The sequence below is a fragment of the Symphalangus syndactylus genome, chromosome 18 (assembly GCF_028878055.3).
Source record: "Symphalangus syndactylus isolate Jambi chromosome 18, NHGRI_mSymSyn1-v2.1_pri, whole genome shotgun sequence".
NCBI lineage: Eukaryota > Metazoa > Chordata > Mammalia > Primates > Hylobatidae > Symphalangus > Symphalangus syndactylus.
In genome coordinates this window covers 25116987-25139681 of record NC_072440.2, presented here as the reverse complement: position 1 = coordinate 25139681, position 22695 = coordinate 25116987, and the positions used below count along the sequence as shown (strand labels likewise).

Genomic DNA, 22695 nt, shown 5'->3' with positions numbered 1-22695 from the left:
ACTAGAGACGGGGTTTCACCGTGGTTTCGATCTCCTGACCTCGTGATCCGCCCACCTCGGCCTCCCAAAATGCTGGGATTACAAGCGTGAGCCACCGCGCCCGGCCTGAGTTAAAAGGAAAGCAGAACAGACTCTGCCTCCTTTTTTCTGAAGTCAGGATCATTTCATTTATGTCACATGCCTGGCCACTGCAGAGATTTGACTTTAGACCCCTTGCCTAATTCAACTATAAATGATAAGACTGAGGAAACTAGGACCCAAAAAGATTAAGAGACTTGTCCAAGTTTACACGGAGGCTGACTTAAGCTCTGCTTTTCCTAACTGCCGTATGTGTATTTGGTCTTTGTCCCTGGTTCCTGGCACAAGGCTCCTAAAAATGCCTGACATTTCCTTGGCCGGGCGCTGTGGCTCATGCCTGCAATCTCAGCATTTTGGGAGGCCAAGGCTGGTGGATCACCTGAGGTCAGGAGTTCAAGACCAGCCTGACCAACATGGAGAAACCCTGTCTCTACTAAAAATACAAAATTAGCCAGCCATGGTAGCGCGTGTCTATAATCCCATGTACTCAGGAGGCTGAGGCAGGAGAATCTCTTGAACCCAGGAGGCAGAGGTTGCAGTGAGCTGAGATCACGCCATTATACTCCAGCCTGGGCAACAAGAGTGAAACTCTGTCTCAAAAAATAAAAATAAAAATACAAAAATTGGCCAGGCGTGGTGGCTCATGCCTGTAATCCCAGTACTTGTGGAGGCCGAGGCGGGTAAGGATCACCTGATGTCAGGAGTTCAAGACCAGCCTGGCCAACATGGTGAAACCCCCATCTCTATTAGAAATACAAAAAATTAGCTGGGCGTGGTGACAGGCGCCTGTGATCCCAGCTACTAGGGAGGCTGAGGCAGGGAGAATCACTTGAACCCAGGAGGTGAAGTTTGCGGTGAGCCAAGATGGCGCCATTGCACTCCAGCCTAGGCAAAAAGAGCAAAACTCTTTGTAAAAAAAAAAAAAAAAAAAAAATACAAAAATTAGCTGGGCATGGTGGTGCATGCCTGTAATCCCAGCAACTCGAGGAGTTGGGGCAGAAGAATCACTTGAACCCAGGAGGCGGAGGTTGCAGTGAGCCGAGATCACGCCGCTGCACTCCAGCCTGGGCGATGGAGCAAGACTCCATCTCAAAAAAAAAAAAAAAGTCCTGGCATTTCCTAAGAGATAGGAGTGTCTTGTTATTCGTAAGGAGCAATTTGATCACAGCTGAGCTTAAGTCAATAATGAGTTACTTAGGGCAGGGCCGGTAGGTAGCCTCAGGATGGGGCTGGTCATCAAAAAGACCAAATGATTAGAGGGTTGAAACTATTAGCCCCACTCACTGACCTCCAGGAAGAGAAGGGCAGTGCTGGAGAGTAAACTCTATTTTTTTAAAAAAACAACTCGACCAGGCGTGGTGGCTCACGCCTGTAATCCCAGCACTTTGGGAGGCTGAGGCAGGCAGATCATGAGGTCAGGAGTTCCAGACTAGCCTGACCAACATGGTGAAACCCCATCTCTACTAAAAATACAAAAAGTTAGCGGGGCGTGGTGGCACACGCCTGTAATCCTAGCTACTCAGGAGGCTGAGGCAGGAGAATTGCTTGAACCCAGGAGGTGGCGGTTGCAGTGAGCCAAGATCGTGCCACTGCACTCCAGTCTGGGCAACAGAGTAAGACTCCGTCTCAAGGAAAAAACAAACAACTCTTGAGCAATGAGATTTGATGCTGTCCTGGGTTGCTGAATACACTGAGGTGCTAGGAGGGTGGTGTGTCTGGAGAGGGCTTTCCCTGATCCCCATACCTCGCCCTATGCATCTCTTCCATTTGACTTCCTGAGTTGCAGCCTTTATAATAAACTGATAAACATAAGTAAGGTATTTCCCTGAGTTCTGTGAGCCATTATTTCAAATTATCGAATCAGCGGGGAGGTGGGGGGAGATTATAGTAGCTCTTGATTTGTAGCAAGGACAGCCAGAAGTGCCAGAACCTGAGACTTGTAATTGATATGTGAAGTGGGAGGAGCCTTGTGGGACTGAGTCCTTAACCTGTGGTGTCTATGCTAGTAATAGCTTTGGGCAGCCAGAAATAAAAATAAAATCCTAAACTGCCCAACGGACTAAACAGACGCTCTCTTGGTTAAAGAGAACCCATAGTAACCTTGAAAACTGAGTTCTGTGTCATGGTGGGATAGGAGGTTGGACATACCTTATTATGCCCTCTCCCTAGCTAAGCATGATAAGGCTTTCTTTCCTAAGGGCTTAACAGAAACCAGCCCTTTCAAAAGGCTCTCGTATCAATCAACTATGTGAGGCCGCCCCCCATGATAAGAGGCCACTGACCACAGAGTGGTTCTGGCCAGTCTACAAAGAATGTGCAGTAGGGGTTTCTGTGCCCTCTGCTTCATCTTTTGAGGTCAGAGGGCCAAAAACTCTACCCTCAGATCATGCTATCACCACCGTTTCTGTACATGGGACTCACGAAGGGGCATGAAGCTCATGTTTCTCCTTTCATAAATATTCACAATTCCTGCTATAGCTTATTGAATACGCATATTCGGCCAGCCCACTCAGTATAAATTCCTGTGCCCTTTGCCACTCCCTTGAAGCATCTGTTTCTGGCTTCCGGCCAGCACCTGCACTTTCCAGCCTGTCACTCTGCAGGCTGCAATGCTTTATGAGAAAGAAAACTCTCCTTTCCACATGTATGGGCCTCGTCATTCTCAGTTGACAGTAGTTATTGTCAGAATTCAATTGAATTTTAGGATATTCATTTAATGTTCACAGAGAATTGGTTGTTGGTCTTGGAAAACACCCCAGCCTAACTCGTTCTTTCCATTACACTGCCTTCACAGCTGAATAAGAAGCCAAGAAACTTATAGTGTCACTAGAAACCACGGACAACTGCAAATCAATCAAAATTGATTTCAAAAGAATCAAGCTGCCAGGTATGGTGTGCCTCTAATTTCAGCACTTTGGGAAGTTGAAGCAGGAGGGTTATTGGAGCCCAGGAGTTCAGCACCAGCCTGGGCAACATAGTGAGACCTCATCTCTATTAAAAAAGAAAAAAAAGTAATAATTGAAAATAAAAGAATCAAACTGTTATTTTGAGACAGAGTCTTGCTCTGTCATCCAGGCTGGAGTGCAGTGGTACGATCTCGGCTCACTGCAACCTCTGCCTCCCAGGTTCAAGCGATTCTTGTGCCTCAGCCTCCTGAGTAGCTGGGATTACAGACGCCTGCCGCCATGCCTAGCTAATTTTTGTATTTTTAGTACAGACGGGGTTTCGCCATGTTGGCCAGGCTGGTTTTGAACTCCTGACCTCAGGTGATCCGCCACTTGGGCCTCCCAAAGTGCTGGGATTATAGGCGTGAGCCACCATGCCCGGCCAAGAATCAAGCTGTTTAGGTCATCTCTGTACACCCATCAAGTACTCAGAGATACCCAATCAATGCTTGACCTAGTGAATGAGCAAATAAAATGAATGAATCCATTTTCAAATTATAGTTTAATCTGGGGAAAAGTAAGATTCATTTAAAAGCCCCTTTTCACTAAAACTGAAGGTGTAATTTTATTTCTGATCAACTGTCTTATTTTTAATGGAATCAACTCTACCATATAAAATACATAGCTCTAGCTTACCCCAAAGGTTGATGTACAGCAAATTCAGTAATTTTCTTAACCTAATGTGATCATGTGGTTTAAAAACACTGCAGGCTCCTTTAAATATCCAGAGTTCAAGTTTCAAGTCATCAAAACTCATGATTTGTCCTGATTCCAAGAGATAAGAAACAGGTGACCTGAGCTGCTGGTGCTAGGAACCACTGCTGCAGAGAAGGCAATGTTTCTTCTGTCTGACCATCGACAGCAACCAGTCAGACCTGAGCCCCTACTCTGTTCTGAAAATCCATTCCTCCCTGTCTCCTGCTAAGCATTGCTTCTCTTTGGGAAATTATTCTCCACTCTGACCAATGGCAATGTTATGCCCTAGAGTAATAAATGAGAGTCACTTGACCTTTTTGGGAAAGTCATTATCATTATTATAGTTTAATTTTAAAAAGCATTTCCTCCTGAATATTTATATCATCCAACCCCTGAGGACACTAACTGCCATTGCTAGTGGCCCCTGTATCTGTTTTCTTCTTTTTTAGTAGTAGACTTCCTATTTCTAGCCACATAGCCACAGACAGAAGTAGCCATGTGCCTAAGTTCTAGCAAAGGGGATGTAAATAGAAGTGTCATGTATAACTTCCAGAAAGGTCAGGCTGCCTGGAATGTGGACTTGATAGCTGAATCTCAAACAATCATTTTAGTCAATGAGGCTGAAAGCCACTTTTGGTTAGTTGGCAGTAATGGTGTTTGATTAAAAATTTGTGCATAAGACAAGTTTTTGCTATTCCCACTGAGACACTCTCACTTCTGCACCCTGGATGGGTATGTGAAAATAATGTTCCTCTTTCTTTTTGTTCATATAAATAAATGCTTTTTAAATTTCTTAGAGTAATTTTATTTTCTGTGTCCCTACAGAAAACCTCATTCACCTCTGGATCCAGTTCCATAAAGTGGTGTTTGGGACCTATAGCGGTCCTCATTGCAGAGAGGGGGAAATCAGTGTTACGGCTATCTGGAAATGTGGCCTTGATGTTTTGCATGAATAATGGCTCTAATAACATTCAGTACCAGGTGGAGAGAGAAAGGATATTAGTATCCCTCCCTCCCTCCCCTTTCCTTCCTTCCTTCCTTCCTTCCTTCCTTCCTTCCTTCCTTCCTTCCTTCCTTCCCTGCTTCCCTCTTTCCTTCCCTTCCTCTCTCTTTCTTTTCTTTTCTTTCTTAAGACAGGGTCTTACTCTGTTACCCAGGCTGGAGAACAGTGGTGCAATCATAGCTCACTGTAACCTCAAACCCCTGAGCTCAAGCTAGAACCTCAGCCTCCTGAGTAGCTAGAACTACAGCCATGCCCCACCATGCCCAGCTAGTAGTAATTTTAATATGTGACTAAAATATACATTTTTCATTCCCTTTAAAACAAAAGCCACCACCTACTAAAATGATTTTTGAAGCTGGACCATGGTAGAGGGTTTTGTTTGTATGTTGGTTTTTTTATTTTTGTTTTAACGTGCTCTGGGGGTGATGGAGAACCACTGTTTCTACATTTTGAGCTTTAAATTCCCACATCCACTTCATCTCTTCTGCTTACTGTGAACATATTAACCACACCTAGATCTAATCCAAGGATTTTGATTTGCTAATTCCAAGAGGGAAGGGTAGACCATGGTTAGACGCATCTAGTCACCACTAGGTAATGGTCACAGCACATTCTGAAGAGTTAACTAAAATACATCGCTTTTCATTTTAAAGTGAATGGTTTTGAGGTAATTTCAACCCTATTTCTGGGTTACCTAACCGGTCACCACTAGATAATGTTCACACCACATTCTGAAGAGTTAACTAAAATACATTGCTTTTCATTTTAAAGTGAATGGTTTTTAGGTAAATTTCAACCCTATTTCTGAATTACCCATTTCAATTATATTTATGAATTATTAAAGATAATAGAACTTCATAACATAACAAATGTAGGTAATTAAAACATGTCTATACAAAGACAAAATATATTAGCAGACTTCCAGTTTCTTTGTGAGGCTACTGAATCTAAATGAAAATGTTTTCTTTCTTACTTGATTCTTCATAATTGCCTTCTGTAAAAGTTAGGATACAAAGTTCCTAAAACAAAGCAATTTGTCAAGCAATTCTGCAGTTTTCAGCAAAGATGTAAATAAGGTAGAACCCCTTGAGAGCAGTGTGTGTGTGTGTGTGTGTGTGTGTGTTTGTGTGTGTGTATTTTTTTTTTATTATACTTTAGATTTTAGGGTACATGTGCACAATGTGCAGGTTTGTTACATATATATCCATGTGCCATGTTGTTTTGCTGCACCCATTAACTCATCATTTAGCATTAGGTATATCTCCTAATGCTGTCCCTCCCCCATCCCCCTACCCCACAACAGTCCCCGGAGTGTGATGTTCCCCTTCCTGTGTCCATGAGTTCTCATTCTTCAATTCCCACCTATGAGTGAGAACATGCCGTGTTTGGTTTTTTGTCCTTGCGATAATTTACTGAGAATGATGGTTTCCAGCTTCATCCATGTCCCTACAAACGACATGAACTCACCATTTCTTATGGCTGCATAGTATTCCATGGTGTATATGTGCCACATTTTCTTAATCCAGTCTATCGTTGTTGGACATTTGGGTTAGTTCCAACTCTTTGCTATTGTGAATAGTGCCACAATAAACATACGTGTGCATGTGTCTTTATAGCAGCATGATTTATACTCCTTTGGGTATATACCCTGTAATGGGATGGCTGGGTCAAATGGTATTTCTAGTTCTAGATCCCTGAGGAATCGCCACACTGACTTCCACAATGGTTGAACTAGTTTACAGTCCCACCAACAGTGTAAAAGTGTTCCTATTTCTCCACATCCTCTCCAGCAACTGTTGTTTCCTGACTTTTTAATGATCACCATTCTAACTGGTGTGAGATGGTATCTCACTGTGGTTTTGATTTGCATTTCTCTGATGGCCAGTGATGATGAGCATCTTTTCATGTGTTTTTTGGCTGCATAAATGTCTTCTTTTGAGAAGTGTCTGTTCATGTCTGTCGCCCACTTTTTGATGGGGTTGTTCGTTTTTTTCTTGTAAATTTGTTTGAGTTCATTGTAGATTCTGGATATTAGCCCTTTGTCAGATGAGTAGGTTGCAAAAATTTTCTCCCATTCTGTAGGTTGCCTGTTCACTCTGATGGTAGTTTCTTTTGCTGTGCAGAAGCTCTTTAGTTTAATTAGATCCCATTTGTCAATTTTGGCTTTTGTTGCCATTGCTTTTGGTGTTTTAGACATGAAGTCCTTGCCCATGCCTATGTCCTGAATGGTATTGCCTAGGTTTTCTTGTAGGATTTTAATGGTTTTAGGTCTAACATTTAAGTCTTTAATCCATCTTGAATTAATTTTTGTATAAGGTGTAAGGAAGGGATCCAGTTTCAGCTTTCTACATATGGCTAGCCAGTTTTCCCAGCACCATTTATTAAATAGGGAATCCTTTCCCCATTACTTGTTTTTGTCAGGTTTGTCAAAGATCAGATAGTTGTAGATATGCGGCATCATTTCTGAGGGCTCTGTTCTGTTCCATTGATCTATGTCTCTGTTGTGGTACCAGTACCATGCTGTTTTGGTTACTGTAGCCTTGTAGTATAGTTTGAAGTCAGGTAGTGTGATGCCTCCAGCTTTGTTCTTTTGGCTTAGGATTGACTTGGCGATGCGGGCTCTTTTTTGGTTCCATATGAACTTGAAAGTAGTTTTTGCCAATTCTGTGAAGAAAGTCATTGGTAGCTTGATGGGGATGGCATTGAATCTATAAATTACCTTGGGCAGTATGGCCATTTTCACGATATTGATTCTTCCAACCCATGAGCATGGAATGTTCTTCCATTTGTTTGTATCCTCTTTTATTTCATTGACCAGTGGTTTGTAGTTCTCTTTGAAGAGTTCCTTCACATCCCTTGTAAGTTGGATTCCTAGGTATTTTATTCTCTTTGAAGCAATTGTGAATGGGAGTTCACCCATGATTTGGCTCTCTGTTTGTCTGTGATTGGTGTGCAAGAATGCTTGTGATTTTTGTACATTGATTTTGTATCCTGAGACTTTGCTGAAGTTGCTAATCAGCTTAAGGAGATTTTGGGCTGAGACGGAGGGGTCTTCTAGATATACAATCATGTCATCTGCAAACAGGGACAATTTGACTTCCTCTTTTCCTAATTGAATACCCTTTATTTCCTTCTCCTGCCTGATTGCCCTGGCCAGAACTTCCAGCACTATGTTGAATAAGAGTGGTGAGAGAGGGCATCCCTGTCTTGTGCCAGTTTTCAAAGGGAATGCTTCCGGTTTTTGCCCATTCAGTATGATATTGGCTGTGGGTTTGTCATAGATAGCTCTTATTATTTTGAGATACGTCCCATCAACACCTAATTTATTGAGAGTTTTTAGCATGAAGGGTTGTTGAATTTTGTCAAAGGCCTTTTCTGCATCTATTGAGATAATCATGTGGTTTTTGTCTTTGGTTCTGTTTATATGCTGGATTACATTTATTGATTTGTGTATGTTGAACTAGCCTTGCATCCCAGGGATGAAGCCCACTTGATCATGGTGGATAAGCTTTTTGATGTGCTGCTGGATTCGGTTTGCCAGTATTTTATTGAGGATTTTTGCATCAATGTTCATCAAGGATATTGGTCTGAAATTCTCTTTCTTGGTTATGTCTCTGCCAGGCTTTGGTATCAGGACGATGCTGGCTTCATAAAATGTGTTAGGGAGGATTCCCTCTTTTTATATTGATTGGAATAGTTTCAGAAGGAATGGTATCAGTTCCTCCTTGTACCTCTGGTAGAATTCGGCTATGAATCCATCAGGTCCTGGACTCTTTTTGGTTGGTAAGCTATTAATTATTGCCTCAATTTCAGAGCCTGTTATTGGTCTATTCAGAGATTCAACTTCTTCCTGGTTTAGTCTTGGGAGGGTGTATTTGTCGAGGAATTTATCCATTTCTTCTAGATTTTCTAGTTTATTTGCATAGAGGTGTTTGTAGTATTTTCTGATGGTACATTGTATTTCTGTGGGATTGGTGGTGATATCCTCTTTTTCATTTTTTATTGCATCTATTTGATTCTTCTCTCTTTTCCTCTTTATTAGTCTTGCTAGCAGTCTATCAATTTTGTTGATCTTTTCAAAAAACCAGCTCCTGGATTCATTAATTTTTTGAAGAGTTTTTGTGTCTCTAATTCCTTCAGTTCTGCTCTGATTTTAGTTATTTCTAGCCTTCTGCTAGCTTTTGAATGTGTTTACTCTTGCTTTTCTAGTTCTTTTAATTGTGATGTTAGGGTGTCAATTTTGGATCTTTCCTGCTTTCTCTTGTGGACATTTAGTGCTATAAATTTCCCTCTACACACTGCTTTGAATGTGTCCCAGAGATCCTGGTATGTTGTGTCTTTGTTCTCGTTGGTTTCAAAGAACATCTTTATTTCTGCTTTCATTTCATTATGTACCCAATAGTCATTCAGGAGCAGGTTGTTCAGTTTCCATGTAGTTGAGCGGTTTTGAGTGAGTTTCTTAATCCTGAGTTCTAGTTTGATTGCACTGTGGTCTGAGAGACAGTTTGTTATAATTGCTGTTCTTTTACATTTGCTGAGGAGAGCTTTACTTCCAACTATGTGGTCAATTTTGGAATAGGTGTGGTGTGGTGCTGAAAAAAATGTATATTCTGTTGATTTGGGGTGGAGAGTTCTGTAGATGTCTATTAGGTCCACTTTGTGCAGAGCTGAGTTAAATTCCTGGATATCCTTGTTAACTTTCTGTCTCGTTGATCTGTCTAATGTTGACAGTGGGGTGTTAAAATCCCCATTATTATTGTGTGGGAGTTTAAGTCCCTTTGTAGGTCACTCAGGACTTGCTTTATGAATCTGGGTGCTCCTGTGTTGGGTGCATATATATTTAGGATAGTTAGCTCTTCTTGTTGAATTGATCCCTTTACCATTATGTAATGGCCATCTTTGTCTCTTTTGATCTTTGTTGGTTTAAAGTCTATTTTATCAGAGACTAGGATTGCAACCCCTGCCTTTTTTTTGTTTTCCATTTGCTTGATAGATCTTCCTCCATCCCTTTATTTTGAGTCTATGTGTGTCTCTGCACATGAGATGGGTTTCCTGAACACAGCACACTGATGGGTCCTGACTCCTTATCCAATTTGCCAGTCTGTGTCTTTTAATTGGTGCATTTAGCCCACTTAAATTTAAAGTCAATATTGTTATGTGTGAATCTGATCCTGTCATTATGATGTTAGTTGGTTATTTTGCTCATTAGTTGATGCAGTTTCTTCCTAGCCTCGATGGTCTTTACAATTTGGCATGTTTTTGCAGGGGCTGGTACCAGTTGTTCCTTTCCATGTTTAGTGCTTCCTTCAGGAGCTCTTTTAGGGCAGGCCTGGTGGTGACAAAATCACTCAGCATTTGCTTGTCTGTAAAGTATTTTATTTCTCCTTCACTTATGAAGCTTAGTTTGGCTGGATATGAAATTCTGGGTTGAAAATTCTTTTCTTTAAGAATGTTGAATATCAGCCCTCACTCTCTTCTGGCTTGTAGAGTTTCTGCTGAGAGATCAGCTGTTAGTCTGATGGGCTTCCCTTTGTGGGTAACCCAACCTTTCTCTCTGGCTGCCCTTAACATTTTTTCCTTCATTTCAACTTTGGTGAATCTGACAATTATATGACTTAGAGTTGCTCTTCTCGAGGAGTATCTTTGTGGCGTTCTCTGTATTTCCTGAATCTGAATGTTGGCCTGTCTTGCTAGATTGGGGAAGTTCCCCTGGATAATATCTTGCAAAGTGTTTTCCAACTTGGTTCCACTCTCCCTGTCATTTTCAGGTACACCAATCAGACGCAGGTTTGGTCTTTTCACATAGTCCCAAATTTCTTGGAGGCTTTGTTCATTTCTTTTTATTCTTTTTTCTCTAAACTTCCCTTCTCGCTTGATTTCATTCATTTCATCTTCCATCACTGATCCCCTTTCTTCCACTTGATCGCATCAGCTACTGAGGCTTCTGCAATCTTCGCGTAGTTCTCCATACTTGGCTTTCAGCTCCATCAGCTCCTTTAAGCCCATCTCTCCATTGGTTATTCTAGTTATCCATTCATCTAATTTTTTTTCAAGGTTTTTAACTTCTTTGCTATTGTTTTGAATTTCCTCCCATAGCTCGGAGTAGTTTGATCATCTGAAGCCTTCTTCTCTCAACTCGTCAAAGTCATTCTCCATCCAGCTTTGTTCCGTTGCTGGTGAGGAACTGCGTTCCTTTGGAGGAGGAGAGGTGCTCTGCTTTTTAGAGTTTCCAGTTTTTCTGCTCTGTTTTTTCCCCTATCTTTGTGGTTTTATCTACTTTTGGTCTTTGATGATGGTGATGTACAGATGGGTTTTTGGCGTGGATGTCCTTTCTGTTTGTTAGTTTTCCTTCTACCAGACAGGACCCTCAGCTGCAGGTCTGTTGGAGTTTGCTAGAGGTCCACTCCAGACCCTGTTTGGCTGGGTGTCAGCAGCGGTGGTTGCAGAACAGCGGATTTTCGTGAGACCACAAATTCAGCTGTCTGATAGTTCCTCTGGAAGTTTTGTCTCAGAGGAGTACCCAGCCGAGTGAGGTGTCAGTCTGTCCCTACTTGGGGGGTGCCTCCCAGTTAGGCTGCTCCGGGGTCAGGGACCCACTTGAGGAGGCAGTCTGTCCATTCTCAGATCTCCAGCTGCGTGCTAGGAGAACCACTACTGTCTTCAAAGCTGTCAGTCAGACAGGGACATTTAAGTCTGCAGAGGTTCCTGCTGAATTTTTGTTTGTCTGTGCCCTGCCCCCAGAGGTGGAGCCTACAGAGGCAGGCAGGCTTCCTTGAGCTGTGGTGGGCTCCACCCTGTTCAAGCTTCCTGGCTGCTTTGTTTAGCTAAGCAAGTCTGGGCAATGGCGGGCGCCCCTCCCCCAGCCTCGCTGCTGCCTTGCAGTTTGATCTCAGACTGCTGTGTTAGCAATCAGCGAGACTCCATGGGCATAGGACCCTCCGAGCCAGGTGCGGGACACAATCTCCTGGTGTGCCATTTTCCAGGCCCATTGGAAAAGCGCAGTATTAGGGTGGGACTGACCCGATTTTCCAGGTGCTGTCTGTTACCCCTTTCTGTGACTATGAAAGGGAACTCCCTCACCCCTTGTGCTTCCCGAGTGAAGCAATGCCTCGCCCTGCTTCGGCTCACACAGAGCGCCCTGCACAGGCTGTCCTGCACCGTTTGGCACTCCCTAGTGAGATGAACCTGGTACCTTAAACGGAGATGCAGAAATCACCCGTCTTCTGTGTCGCTCAGGCTGGGAGCTGTAGACCGGAGCTGTTCCTATTCGGCCATCTTGGCTCCACCCCTGTGTGTGTGTATTTTTGTAGAGATGGGGTCTTGCTATGTTGCCCAGGCTGGTCTCAAACTCCTGGCCTTAAGTGATCCTCCTGTCTTGACCCAGAGTGCTGGGATTACAGGCTTTAGCCACCACACCTGGCCCATAAATATATATTTAAATGAACGAAGGAGGCAACACAATGTTGCAAAAATAATCTGGAAGATGGGAGAAAGACCTGGGTTTGGGTCTTGATTCTGTCATCTACTGGCTGTCAAATGAGGTCAACTGCACCTCTTTGGATAGTTATAAGGACAATTGATATCTTGCCTGCGCAAAGTGGGTACTCAGCAAGATTAATTTCCTTTCTCCCTCCACTTGGCACTGAATGTTATTAGAGGGTACAGAGCCATTATTGATGAAAACATCAAGGCCACATCTTCAGATGGCCCTAACACTGACTTGCCCCGGTCAGCAATGAAGAATGCTGATAGGACCCAAACACCACTTTATGGAGCACGATCCAGAGGTGAATGAGGATTTCCGTAGGGACATGTGGGGAAATAGGAAGATAAGACCCTCCACCCCACAGCCAGGCCTTAGGGGAATCCAGGGACAGCCAGGTCTCATGGCAGCAGAACTGTACTTTAGGGACCTGAAGACCCTCAGTTGCAGGTTTTGGGGATTTCCTACTTAAGGGTTTCACCATTACATTGTCTTGGTGACTCGGCCTCTGTTTCTCCTGCTGTTGACTAACTGGCTTTGATGCTTTGTATTCAAATGCTCCAAGAGAGACATTCTTAATTGGTTTGTAGTCTAAGCTGCCTCTGTTTCACAAAGCTTTTGTAGCAAGCTGTTTTCACAAGTCACTGACCAGCCTACAGATTGGCTTTTCTGGGTCAGGTGTCTTCTCTGTACCAATTAGCTTAGCCAGGGTGACAGGCTGCATGGCCAACTTTTCTCTGGATGTACCGCGAACATGGAAGACATTCAGACCATGGTAGGTTGTCTATTTGTTTCTAAACTGGCAAAAACATTTGTCATGTAGAGTTGGAGGAGAGAAGGTCATTTGTCTATCAAATGCCAAATTTTGGAGGATGTGAAGAGCAAAGACTCTTCTATTTCCCCTCAAATTATATTTGATGTCTCTCACAGATTCCACCTCACTCTCTGCAGTTCAGCCATTCAGGACTTCTATTTTCTTTTTTTTTTTTGAGATGAAGTCTTGCTTCTTCCACAGGCTGGAGTGCAGTGGCGTGATCTCGGCTCACTGCAACCTCCGCCTCCCAGGTTCAAGCAATTCTCCTGCCTCAGCCTCCTGAGTGACTGTGATTACAGGCATCCACCACCACGCCTGGCTAATTTTTGTATTTTTAGTAGAGACGGGGTTTCACCATGTTGGTCAGGCTGGTCTCGAACTCCTGAACTTGTGATCCACCCACCTCAGCCTCCCAAAGTGCTGGGATTATAGGCATGAGCCACCACGCCCAGCCAGGACTTCTATTTTCTTCAAACATCTCTCTTGCTCTTGCTCTATTTCTCTTTTAGACCTACAGAGCTGTGGTATTTTCTGTCTGAATACCCCTTCTACATCCTCTCGGCCCAGCTGAAATGTCTGCTCCTCAAGGAGTTTTTTTCAGACTCCCACCCTGCATCCAGCTTCCTCTGTTATAAGCTCCTTGCTATTACACCTTGTACTTCCTCTTTCAAAATATTCCTCCTGTTTATAATTGTTTTTTTAATATCCGTCTTTCCTGTTGACTGAGGCTCAATAAAAGCAAGAATTTCTCTCTTGTGATTGCTGTTTCCTCAATATCTGGTCTAGCTCCTGACACTTAATGAAACTTAATAAACATTTATGGAATGAGTGAGCTTTTGTTATCATGCTATCTGGACGTCATATTTTTTATTTGAGAAGAATGAATGACCCCCAACAATCTCAATGTTGGGCAGAACCAAAGTAAGATGTTTTGGAATTGCGCTAGTGGTAGGAAAAGCTCTAAATGTTTTCCTCTGCTGTCATGCCACACAACAATAAACACAGAAAACTTCTGTGATGAAATGTGGGGGATTGGCTGGGCGCGGTGTCTCACGCCTGTAATCCCAGCACTCTGGGAGGCCTAGGCGGGTGGATCACCTGAGGTCAGAAATTCAAGACCAGCCTGGCCATGGTGAAACCCCCTCTCTACTAAAAATACAAAAAATTAGCCAGGCGTGGTGGTGCACACCTATAATCCCAGCTACTTGGGAGGCTGAGGCAGGAGAATCACTTGAACCCGAGAGGCGGAGGTTGCAGTGAGCCAAGATCGCAACATTGCACTCCAGCCTGGGCAACAAGAGCGAAACTCTGTCTCCAAAAAAAAAAAAAAGAAAAAGAAATGTGGGGGATTCTCCCCACCACAAGCAAGCAATCGATACTGCAGCAGACACCAGCTGGGTGCCCTCCAATTCAATTCCGACACTGTCTATCCGGAGATAGCATCAGATCCCACAGACCAAGCGCTCAGTGTCAAAAATTCAACTCCCTCTTCAGACACAAGTGACAAGTCCAGGCATCCAGAACCTCTGACTGACCAGCTTCAAGTTGGGATTCCAATGACCCGGTCCTTGGATGTGATTTATTTGCTAGAGTAGCTCACAGAACTCAAGGAAACAATTACTTATATTTACTGGATTATTCCTAAGGATATTTTAATAGATACAAATAAACAATTAGATGAAGAGATACATAGGGTAAGGTCTGAATGCAGGCACTTCTGTCCTCATGGTGGTGGGATGGGCCACTCTCCTGGCTCTTGCATGAGTTCTTGTTAACCATTCACCCTCTCGGAAACCTCCACATGTTTGGCTACCCAGAAGGTTTTCATTTTGTTTTGTTTTGCTTTGATTTGTTTTGTTTTGTTTTGAGACAGTTTCACTCTTATTTCCCAGGCTAGAGTGCAATGGTGCCATCTCGGCTCACTGCAACTTCTGCCTCCCAAGTTCAAGCAATTCCTCCTGCCTCAGCCTCCTGACTAGCTGGGATTATAGGCACCTGCCACCATGCCCAGCTAATTTTGTATTTTTAGTAGAGACAGAGTTTTTCCATGTTGGTCAACCTGGTCTCGAACTCCCAGCCTCAGGTGATCCACCCACCTCAACCTCCCAAAGTGCTGGGATTACAGGAGTGAGCCACTGCACACGGCCTTTTTTTTCTTTTTTCTTTTGAGACAGAGTCTGGCTCTGTCACCCAGGCTGGAGTGCAGTGGCATGATCTCGGCTCAGCTCTCTGCAACCTCCGCCTCCTGGGTTCAAGAGATTCTCGTGCCTCAGCCTCCCAAGTAGCTGGGATTACAGGTGTATGCTACCATACCTGGATAATTTTTGTATTTTTAGTAGAGAAGAGATTTCACCATGTTGGCCAGGCTGGTCTTGAACTCCTGACCTCAGGTGATCTGCCCTCCTTGGCCTCCCAAAGTGCTAGGATTGCAGATGTGAGCCACCATGCCCAGCCTTATCCAGAAGTTCTTGAACCCTGTCTTCTGGGACATTTTATGGAGACTTCATTGGATAGGCATGATTGAAGTATGGATAACCTTGTTCAAATGTGATTGGACAAAAGGGATATGATCTGGTCGGGCACAGTGGCTCATGCCTGTAATCCCAGCACTTTGAAAGGCTGAGGCGGGCAGATCATGAGGTCAAGAGATCGAGACAATCCTGGCCAACATGGTGAAACCCCGTCTGTACTAAAAATACAAAAATTAGCTGCGTGTGGCGGTGCACACCTGTAGTCCCAGCTACTTGGGAGGCTGAGGCAGAAGAATCACTTGAACCCAGGAGGCAGAGGTTACAGTGAGCTGAGATCGTGCCACTGCACTCCAACCTGGTGTCAGAGCAAAACTCCGTCTCAAAAAAAAAAAAAAAAAAAGGTATGATCTAAACCCAGCAAGTCCTGTTTTGTCTGTTCAGATTCTTCCTGGCCTCTCTGTATAGCATTTCTACCTCTAGCGTACGGGGCAGGACCCTCTCCGGAATGAGGGCCTCACGACCCACAATCAGATTAGGGTCCTGCCATGGGGAGGTCAAAGGAAGTCAGGGAAAGATCAGAGAGAGATATTCTTTTTACCATAATAAGGGCTGTGGGAGTTATGAGCCAGGATCTGTGTATGCAAACCAGTATGTGTGGCAGGGTGCGGTAACTGACACCTGTCATCCCAGCACATTGGGAGGCCAACACAGGAGGATTGCTTGAGCCCAGGAGTTTGAGACCAGCCTGGACAATGTAGTGAGACCCCATCTGTAAAATAATAAAAATAAAAAAATTAGTTGGGCATGGTGACATGCACCTGTAGTCCCAGCTACTTGAGAGGTTAGGGTGGGAGGATAGCTTGAGCGCAAGAGGCTGAGAATGCAGTGAGCCCTGATTTGTACCACTGCCCTCCAGCCTGGACAATAGAGCAAGACTCTACTTCAAAAAACAAAATGAAACAAACAAATGAAGAAAAAATATACATTTATAAATATAAAATATAAAAGAAAATATATATAATTGCACAACTAGCATATTGAAAAATTGTATCTGGACAGGTGGGAAGCTTTCCAAGTATGTTCTTGGGAAATGACTCAGGACAGTAAATGACTGGCAGGCAGGTAGGAAGGGGGCCAGGCCCTGTGGTAGACCAAGTAACAAACAGGTCCCAGAGCAGGGAGGACAGGGGCAATGTTCCTCTCCCTGCACACACTCCACCTTCTGACTCCCCCACCTCACCCCGGCAGCCTCAGAGGAGCCTCTCCAGGGTCACGCTGGAACAGCAAACATGGGATTTTTTTTTGCTTACTTGGCTTAGCAACAAGGCCTCACTCTGACCTTTTCTCTGCACAGCACTAAAGAGAAAGGGTATGTTGAAAGTGAGATTGCATAGATTTCCCATGAGCACTGCCATGCTTTGAAGGGAAACTGCTTAGCTGAGCACTGCTTCCTGGAATGAGTGAGGCCATCTGCCCTAGCCTGACCTGAGAACTTCCACTCCTGTGCAGGTGCCTTCCCCACGGGAGGTGAGGGCCAGCGCGGCCCAGTCCGTGGGAGCCCCTGCCAGGCAAGGGCCACGCTGGTCCTCGGGCTCATGCTGTCAGGGACTTTGTTGAAGGGGCCAGAGGCCCCTCAATCTATCTTGGTTAATGGCAAGCTGCTTTTAGGATATGCAGAGAAGTAAGAGCAAGCAAACCGGCCACCAGGCCGGGCTTTGTTGACATGCAGGACATCATTTGAGATGTAAGAGCAGCTCTAGTAGCCCCGCAGCAGCCCTTGCATCTCAATCAGTTTCTGAGTCTTTCTCTGGGATTATCAGGCTGGAGTTCTCTGTCATTAGGATGACTCATCATTTTTCTATCTCTGCTTCCATTGCTTCTGTCCCTGCTAACTAAAGTCTCTGCTATCCGCCTCTGTGCCACAGCTTCTGCAGCCTTTTCTCTGTGGCCCCTTTCTTCAATCCCATCCTACTATTAGCTTCCCTCATCATTCAAAAGGTGGAGAATTTGAATGATGAAATAAGGTATTAATAACTACTATTAAGCACTTCCTTGGAAGGCTTAGTATAGGGTTAATAACAGGATTTGGAATCAGAGAAAGCCAAGTCTGCATTCCTATTCAGCAACTTACCAGCTGTATGACCTTGGGTAAGTTACTTAATTTATCTGTAAAATAGGGGTAGCATTCTCGTGGTGGTGGTGATTAAATGAAAGAGTGCATGTCAAATCCTTGCTAATTAACACTTATTGACTGCCTACCATGTCCTAGACTTTAAAATGCTTTCCACGTACAGTAGTTTTTTTCTTTATTTTTTGAGACAGTCTCACTCTGTCACCCAGGCTGAAGCACAGTGATGTGATCTCAGCTCACTGCAACCTCCGCCTCCCAGGTTCAAGCAATTCTCATGCCTCAGCCTCCCGAGTAGCTGGGATTACAGTTGCATGCCACCATGCCTGGCTAATTTTTGTATTTCTAGTAGAGATGGGGGGGGGTCTTACCATGTTGGCCAGGGTGGTCTCGAACTCCTGACCTCAGGTGATCCACCCACCTCAGCCTCCCAAAGTGCGGGGATTACAGGCATGAGCCACTGTCCACTGCATGTACACCTCCAGGAGAAGCAGGGCTGTGCTGAAGTGGAGACAAGGGATGGAGGTGAAGGGAGAAGCATTCCAGATGGAAGCACTTAGCATCTGGTGAATGAGCAAAAGTGATGCTTTCAGAGAGAGTTCAGATTTCATTGTAGAAGCCCAAGCAGCGGCCAGGCGCGGTGGCTCACACCTGTAATCCCAACACTTTGGGAGGCTGTAAGCGAGTGGATCACCTGAGGTCAGGAGTTCGACACCAGCCCGGCCAACATGGTGAAACCCCATCGCTACTAAAAATACAAAAATTAGCCGGGCCTAGTGGCACGCTCCCATAATCCCAACTACTCGGGAGGCTGAGGCAGGAGAATCGCTTGAACCCAGGAGGGGGAGGTTGCAGTGAGCTGAGACTGCGCCACTGCACTCCAGCCTGGGTGACAGAGGGAGACTCTAACTCCATCTCAGGAAAAAAAAAAAAAAAAAAAAAAGGCAAAGAAAAAAGCACAAACAGCACTAAGATGACCCCAGGGGGAATAAAATCACTTCCAACATCACATCCATGGGCTGCCTGCACTGACCCCACAGGAAAGTCTCCCTTAGACCCTGTGCTTCTTCAGAACACCTCCTACCACTGTAACTGATCACTGCTTAAGAATTTTTTTTTTTTTTTTTTTACAGCCCAGAGGTCCTTTATTATTTTTTAACACCTATTATGCCATGAATTCAAAGGGAATAGGTTCCAGCATCTCAGGCTCCTTCCCACTGGTTCTCACAAAGTGTACTTCTCTGGGTGGAGCAGGCTGGTGCTTTAGTTGAATCCAGGTACCTTTCTCTTTGGCTGCTTTCTTTTTCTGATCATTTTCCTTCACGCATTTCAGGAAGCTGTCTCGGCTCTTAGAGTGCTTAATGCGCTCAATACGCACATTAATTCTCTTGGCAAGAATCTTGCCCTTGTTTGTTTACAACAATGCCAACAGCATGCTGGGTAACATTGTAGACTCTTCCAGTTTTGCCATGTAACACTTGTGGGGCATTCCTTTTTGAACAGTACTCATTCCCTTGATGTCCACAATATCACCTTTGTTATAGATTCGCATATACGTGGCCAAAGGAACAACTCCATGTTTTCTAAAAGGCCTAGGGAACATATATCGGGTGCCTCTCCTCTTTCCCTTTGTGTTCGTCATTTTGGTGAATTACTGGAAGATGGTGGTTCTGGCCAAAAGGAAGGGAGCTTAAGAATCAAATTCATGTCTAAACCTGCTAGACAGGCAGCACCATGAATTGTTCACCATCTTGCTCACCATTATTTGGTCCATATTTGTTGAATGAATGGATCGATGAATGGATGGATGAACACTACATACAACTGTTACCAGAGATGACACTAAAAGCAATTAATTCCTTCGATAAAGTGAATTAATGAGAAAGTGAATGAAAAAGTGCGTGGTCAAGTGCAGTGGCGTGTGCCTGTAGTCCCAGCTACCTGGCAGGCTGAAGTGGGAGGACTGCTTGACCTAGGAGTTTGAGTCAAACCTGGCAACACAACCCAGCCTTATCTCTTAAAAATAAGAAAAAGGGAATAAATGACAACACTGGTTGAGTCCTTGTGTTTTGAATGTATCTTAAATGCTTTCTAAATTCAGTTCCAATTAGGTTTTATGACAGTGATTAGTTAAGAGGAGGCTCCTCTCCCCTGAGTAATTGCACCTTTCTGCTGGACCCTTCAGTGTTAAGAACAGCCACATGGCTTGTGAATCATGTAGCAAATCTGCAAAAAAATTATATGCACACGTATTCATTACATATGCGCACACACACACATTCCACACATCACCACCAGTTTCATATTCGGTTTGAATAAGACTTTATTTATTTATTTATTTTTTTGAGACAGAGTCTCACTCTGTTGCCCAGGCTGGAGTGCAGTGGTACAATCTCACCTCACTGCAACCTCTGCCTCCCAGGTTCAAGCAATTCTCCTGCCTCAGCCTCCCAAGTAGCTGGGATTATAGACATGCACCACCACACCCAGCTACTTTTTTTATTTTTAGTAGAGACGGGGTTTCACCATGTTGGCCAGGCTGGTCTTGAACTCCTGACATTAAGTGATCCACTTGCCTCAGCCTCCCAAAGTGCTGGGATTACAGGCATAAGCCGTCACACCCAGCTAATTTCTTCTTTTTTTTTTTCTTATTCAGTCTCCGTAGAGAGTGTCAAAAATTGCCAGTGTTGATTATATTTCAAGTCATCATGGTGGGGTATTGGGAAAATTTTCAATTAGCAATAATCACGTCTTGGATAAATCTCATTGGCTACGGTACTGCCACTGTGCAAAACTAGCCTGACATAGGACTTTGATGGTCATGTATAACACCTCATAGGGGCAGAACCTCCTCCATCCCCGACTCCAAAGATTCATGTAATCAATACGCAAGAAAGTTCAGAGATGAGACCTCTGGTTGTATTCCACCTTTGGGACATGGAGGATGTCTTTAGTTCAAAGTCACAAATAAATGCAGGTTCTACAATTCAGAGGCTTGATATCCCTGCTGGAGGATTACATGTTTATTCAGGATGGACCACTTTTCTTAGCAACAGTTTCTAAACCTTTGCCAGGTCTGGCAAGTCTGGCAGGAGAGATTTCGAAGAACCAATCATTCATGCACACATTTCTTAAAGATAAAATACATTATTCCCCAGTTATCTCTTCCTAGGTTTTTGTAGGCTCATTTCAATATTACAACAATCTTTACTGGAAAACCCCAAGTATTTTGTCTTGAAAAATCAGCAATCCAGGTGTTAAAAATAGCACGGAATGCCCAGTTTTACTGTGATATTTACACTGTAGTCAGTTTCTACTCCTGGCTAAAGGCTTGGATTTTCTTCTGGGCAGTTCGTAAAGGCACAGGTGGCATGGAAGAAATTGTTCCGTTTTCATCTCCTCTCCTTATTTCATTGGTGTCTCGTTACCAAAACAGTCATCAGGCCCTTGGATTACCTTCTTGAACTGATCTTCTAAATCGCAAGTCTAGGTTTGACACAGGAAAGAGAAGTTAACGCGGGCACACTCTGCCCCATCTCTACAAGGGAAAGACCAACTTGCCTTCAAGATTCCATAGCTTCTCATGCCTTCCTTGCCTCCTCCTTTTAGTTTCTATAATCCTTCCCTTGAACTCCCATCACTGGAAGTCATCAGTAAATTCTATCCCCAAAAAATAAATGGGTTTGCTTGTTTGTTTCCTGCCCAGAATTCACTCTCCTGGCATCAGCCCCAGATTTTCTTTAGGAAGTCACCCTTCCCTGCTCTCGGCCCCTATGGTCTTCGTGGTTGCACCACCTGTATCTACAGATGAAATCATGTGATCAAGGGAACTGCCACATTTTTGTAGCCACAACAATTGGTTCATAGACGGGGACATCACCCAGTCAGATCCTATGAAACACCATGAGAATCCTGGGTCCCTCAGTCTTTCCCACCAGACTGACTCTGAGAAGATATAAGAAGTTGATAAAGCTGTCTTGCACTTATTAGGAAGAGTCTATTGCAAAAGGAACTAACATGGGTAAGAACGGAACTGAAAGAAACCGGGTTCTGGTGACATTGTGAGTTCCTGCGTTAGGCGAGGCCTAAAGCAAGAATTATTCTTGGAATTTTGCTTAAGCCAGTTTGGATCCAATTTGCAACTGAAAAAGTAACGGACACACGAGCAATTCTTACACTTCTCTTAAGATATTTCACCAGAAATAAATTAGTGTCTTATTCTGTCCCAGTTTAATTACTCACCAAGACTGCTATCACGTTCCCCCAAATGCAAAGAGCCTTGTTGCTGAAAAAGAAAAAAACAAGCAGCCATGTCACGGAGGAAGAATGTAAATTCTGGGTCTTGTTGCATAGTTGGCACAATTTGTGAGCCCCCCACCATTTTAAAATTAAGGGATGACAGATTAAGGCCAAGTCTCTGCCATAGAAATATTGAACACGTTTTGTTTTTTAGGGAGAGTGATTCCATTCATTCATTCCACATACTCTCTTTTTTTTTTTTTTATTATACTTTAGGTTTTAGGGTACATGTGCACAATGTGCAGGTTTGTTACATATGTATCCATGTGTCATGTTGTTTTGCTGCACCCATTAACTCGTCATTTAGCATTAGGTATATCTCCTAATGCTGTCCCTCCCCCCTCCCCCCACCCCACAACAGTCCCTGGAGTGTGATGTTCCCCTTCCTGTGTCCATGAGTTCTCATTGTTCAGTTCCCACCTATGAGTGAGAACATGCAGTGTTTGGTTTTTTGTCCTTGTGATAGTTTACTGAGAATGATGTTTTCCAGTTTCATCCATGTCCCTACAAAGGACATGAACTCATCATTTTTATGGCTGCATAGTATTCCATGGTGTATATGTGCCACATTTTCTTAATCCAGTCTATCGTTGGACATTTGGGTTGGTTCCAACTCTTTGCTATTGTGAATAGTGCCACAATAAACATACGTGTGCATGGGTCTTTATAGCAGCATGATTTATACTCCTTTGGGTATATACCCAGTAATGAGATGGTTGGGTCAAATGGTATTTCTAGTTCGAGATCCCTGAGGAATCGCCACACTGACTTCCACAAT

The 22695-nt window shown here is 43.9% G+C and overlaps 2 protein-coding genes and 1 non-coding gene across 5 annotated transcripts in view; 1 reads left to right on the top strand and 2 right to left on the bottom strand.

The window, feature by feature from the left end:
* The window catches only part of SV2C (synaptic vesicle glycoprotein 2C), a 282632-nt gene extending 268829 nt beyond the window's left edge, over positions 1–13803 (top strand). The window contains exon 13 of the mRNA XM_063623107.1: positions 13529–13803. Coding sequence (XP_063479177.1) covers positions 13529–13745 — 217 coding nt within the window. The 3' untranslated portion in view covers positions 13746–13803. The remainder of the gene's footprint in view (positions 1–13528) is intronic.
* Positions 13804–19926: 6123 nt separating this feature from the next.
* Positions 19927–22695, bottom strand: part of TMC5 (transmembrane channel like 5) — a 95636-nt gene continuing 92867 nt past the window's right edge. For all 3 annotated transcript variants that reach the window (XM_055253264.2, XM_055253261.2, XM_055253265.2), the window contains 2 exons: positions 21861–21903; positions 19927–21104 (listed from right to left, as the gene is read on the bottom strand). In XM_055253264.2, coding sequence (XP_055109239.1) covers positions 21058–21104; positions 21861–21903 — 90 coding nt within the window. In that variant the 3' untranslated portion in view covers positions 19927–21057. The remainder of the gene's footprint in view (positions 21105–21860; positions 21904–22695) is intronic.
* On the bottom strand, positions 20275–20414 carry LOC129468765 (U4 spliceosomal RNA). The gene has a single exon (XR_008652826.1). It is a non-coding gene; the product is annotated as a U4 spliceosomal RNA (small nuclear RNA).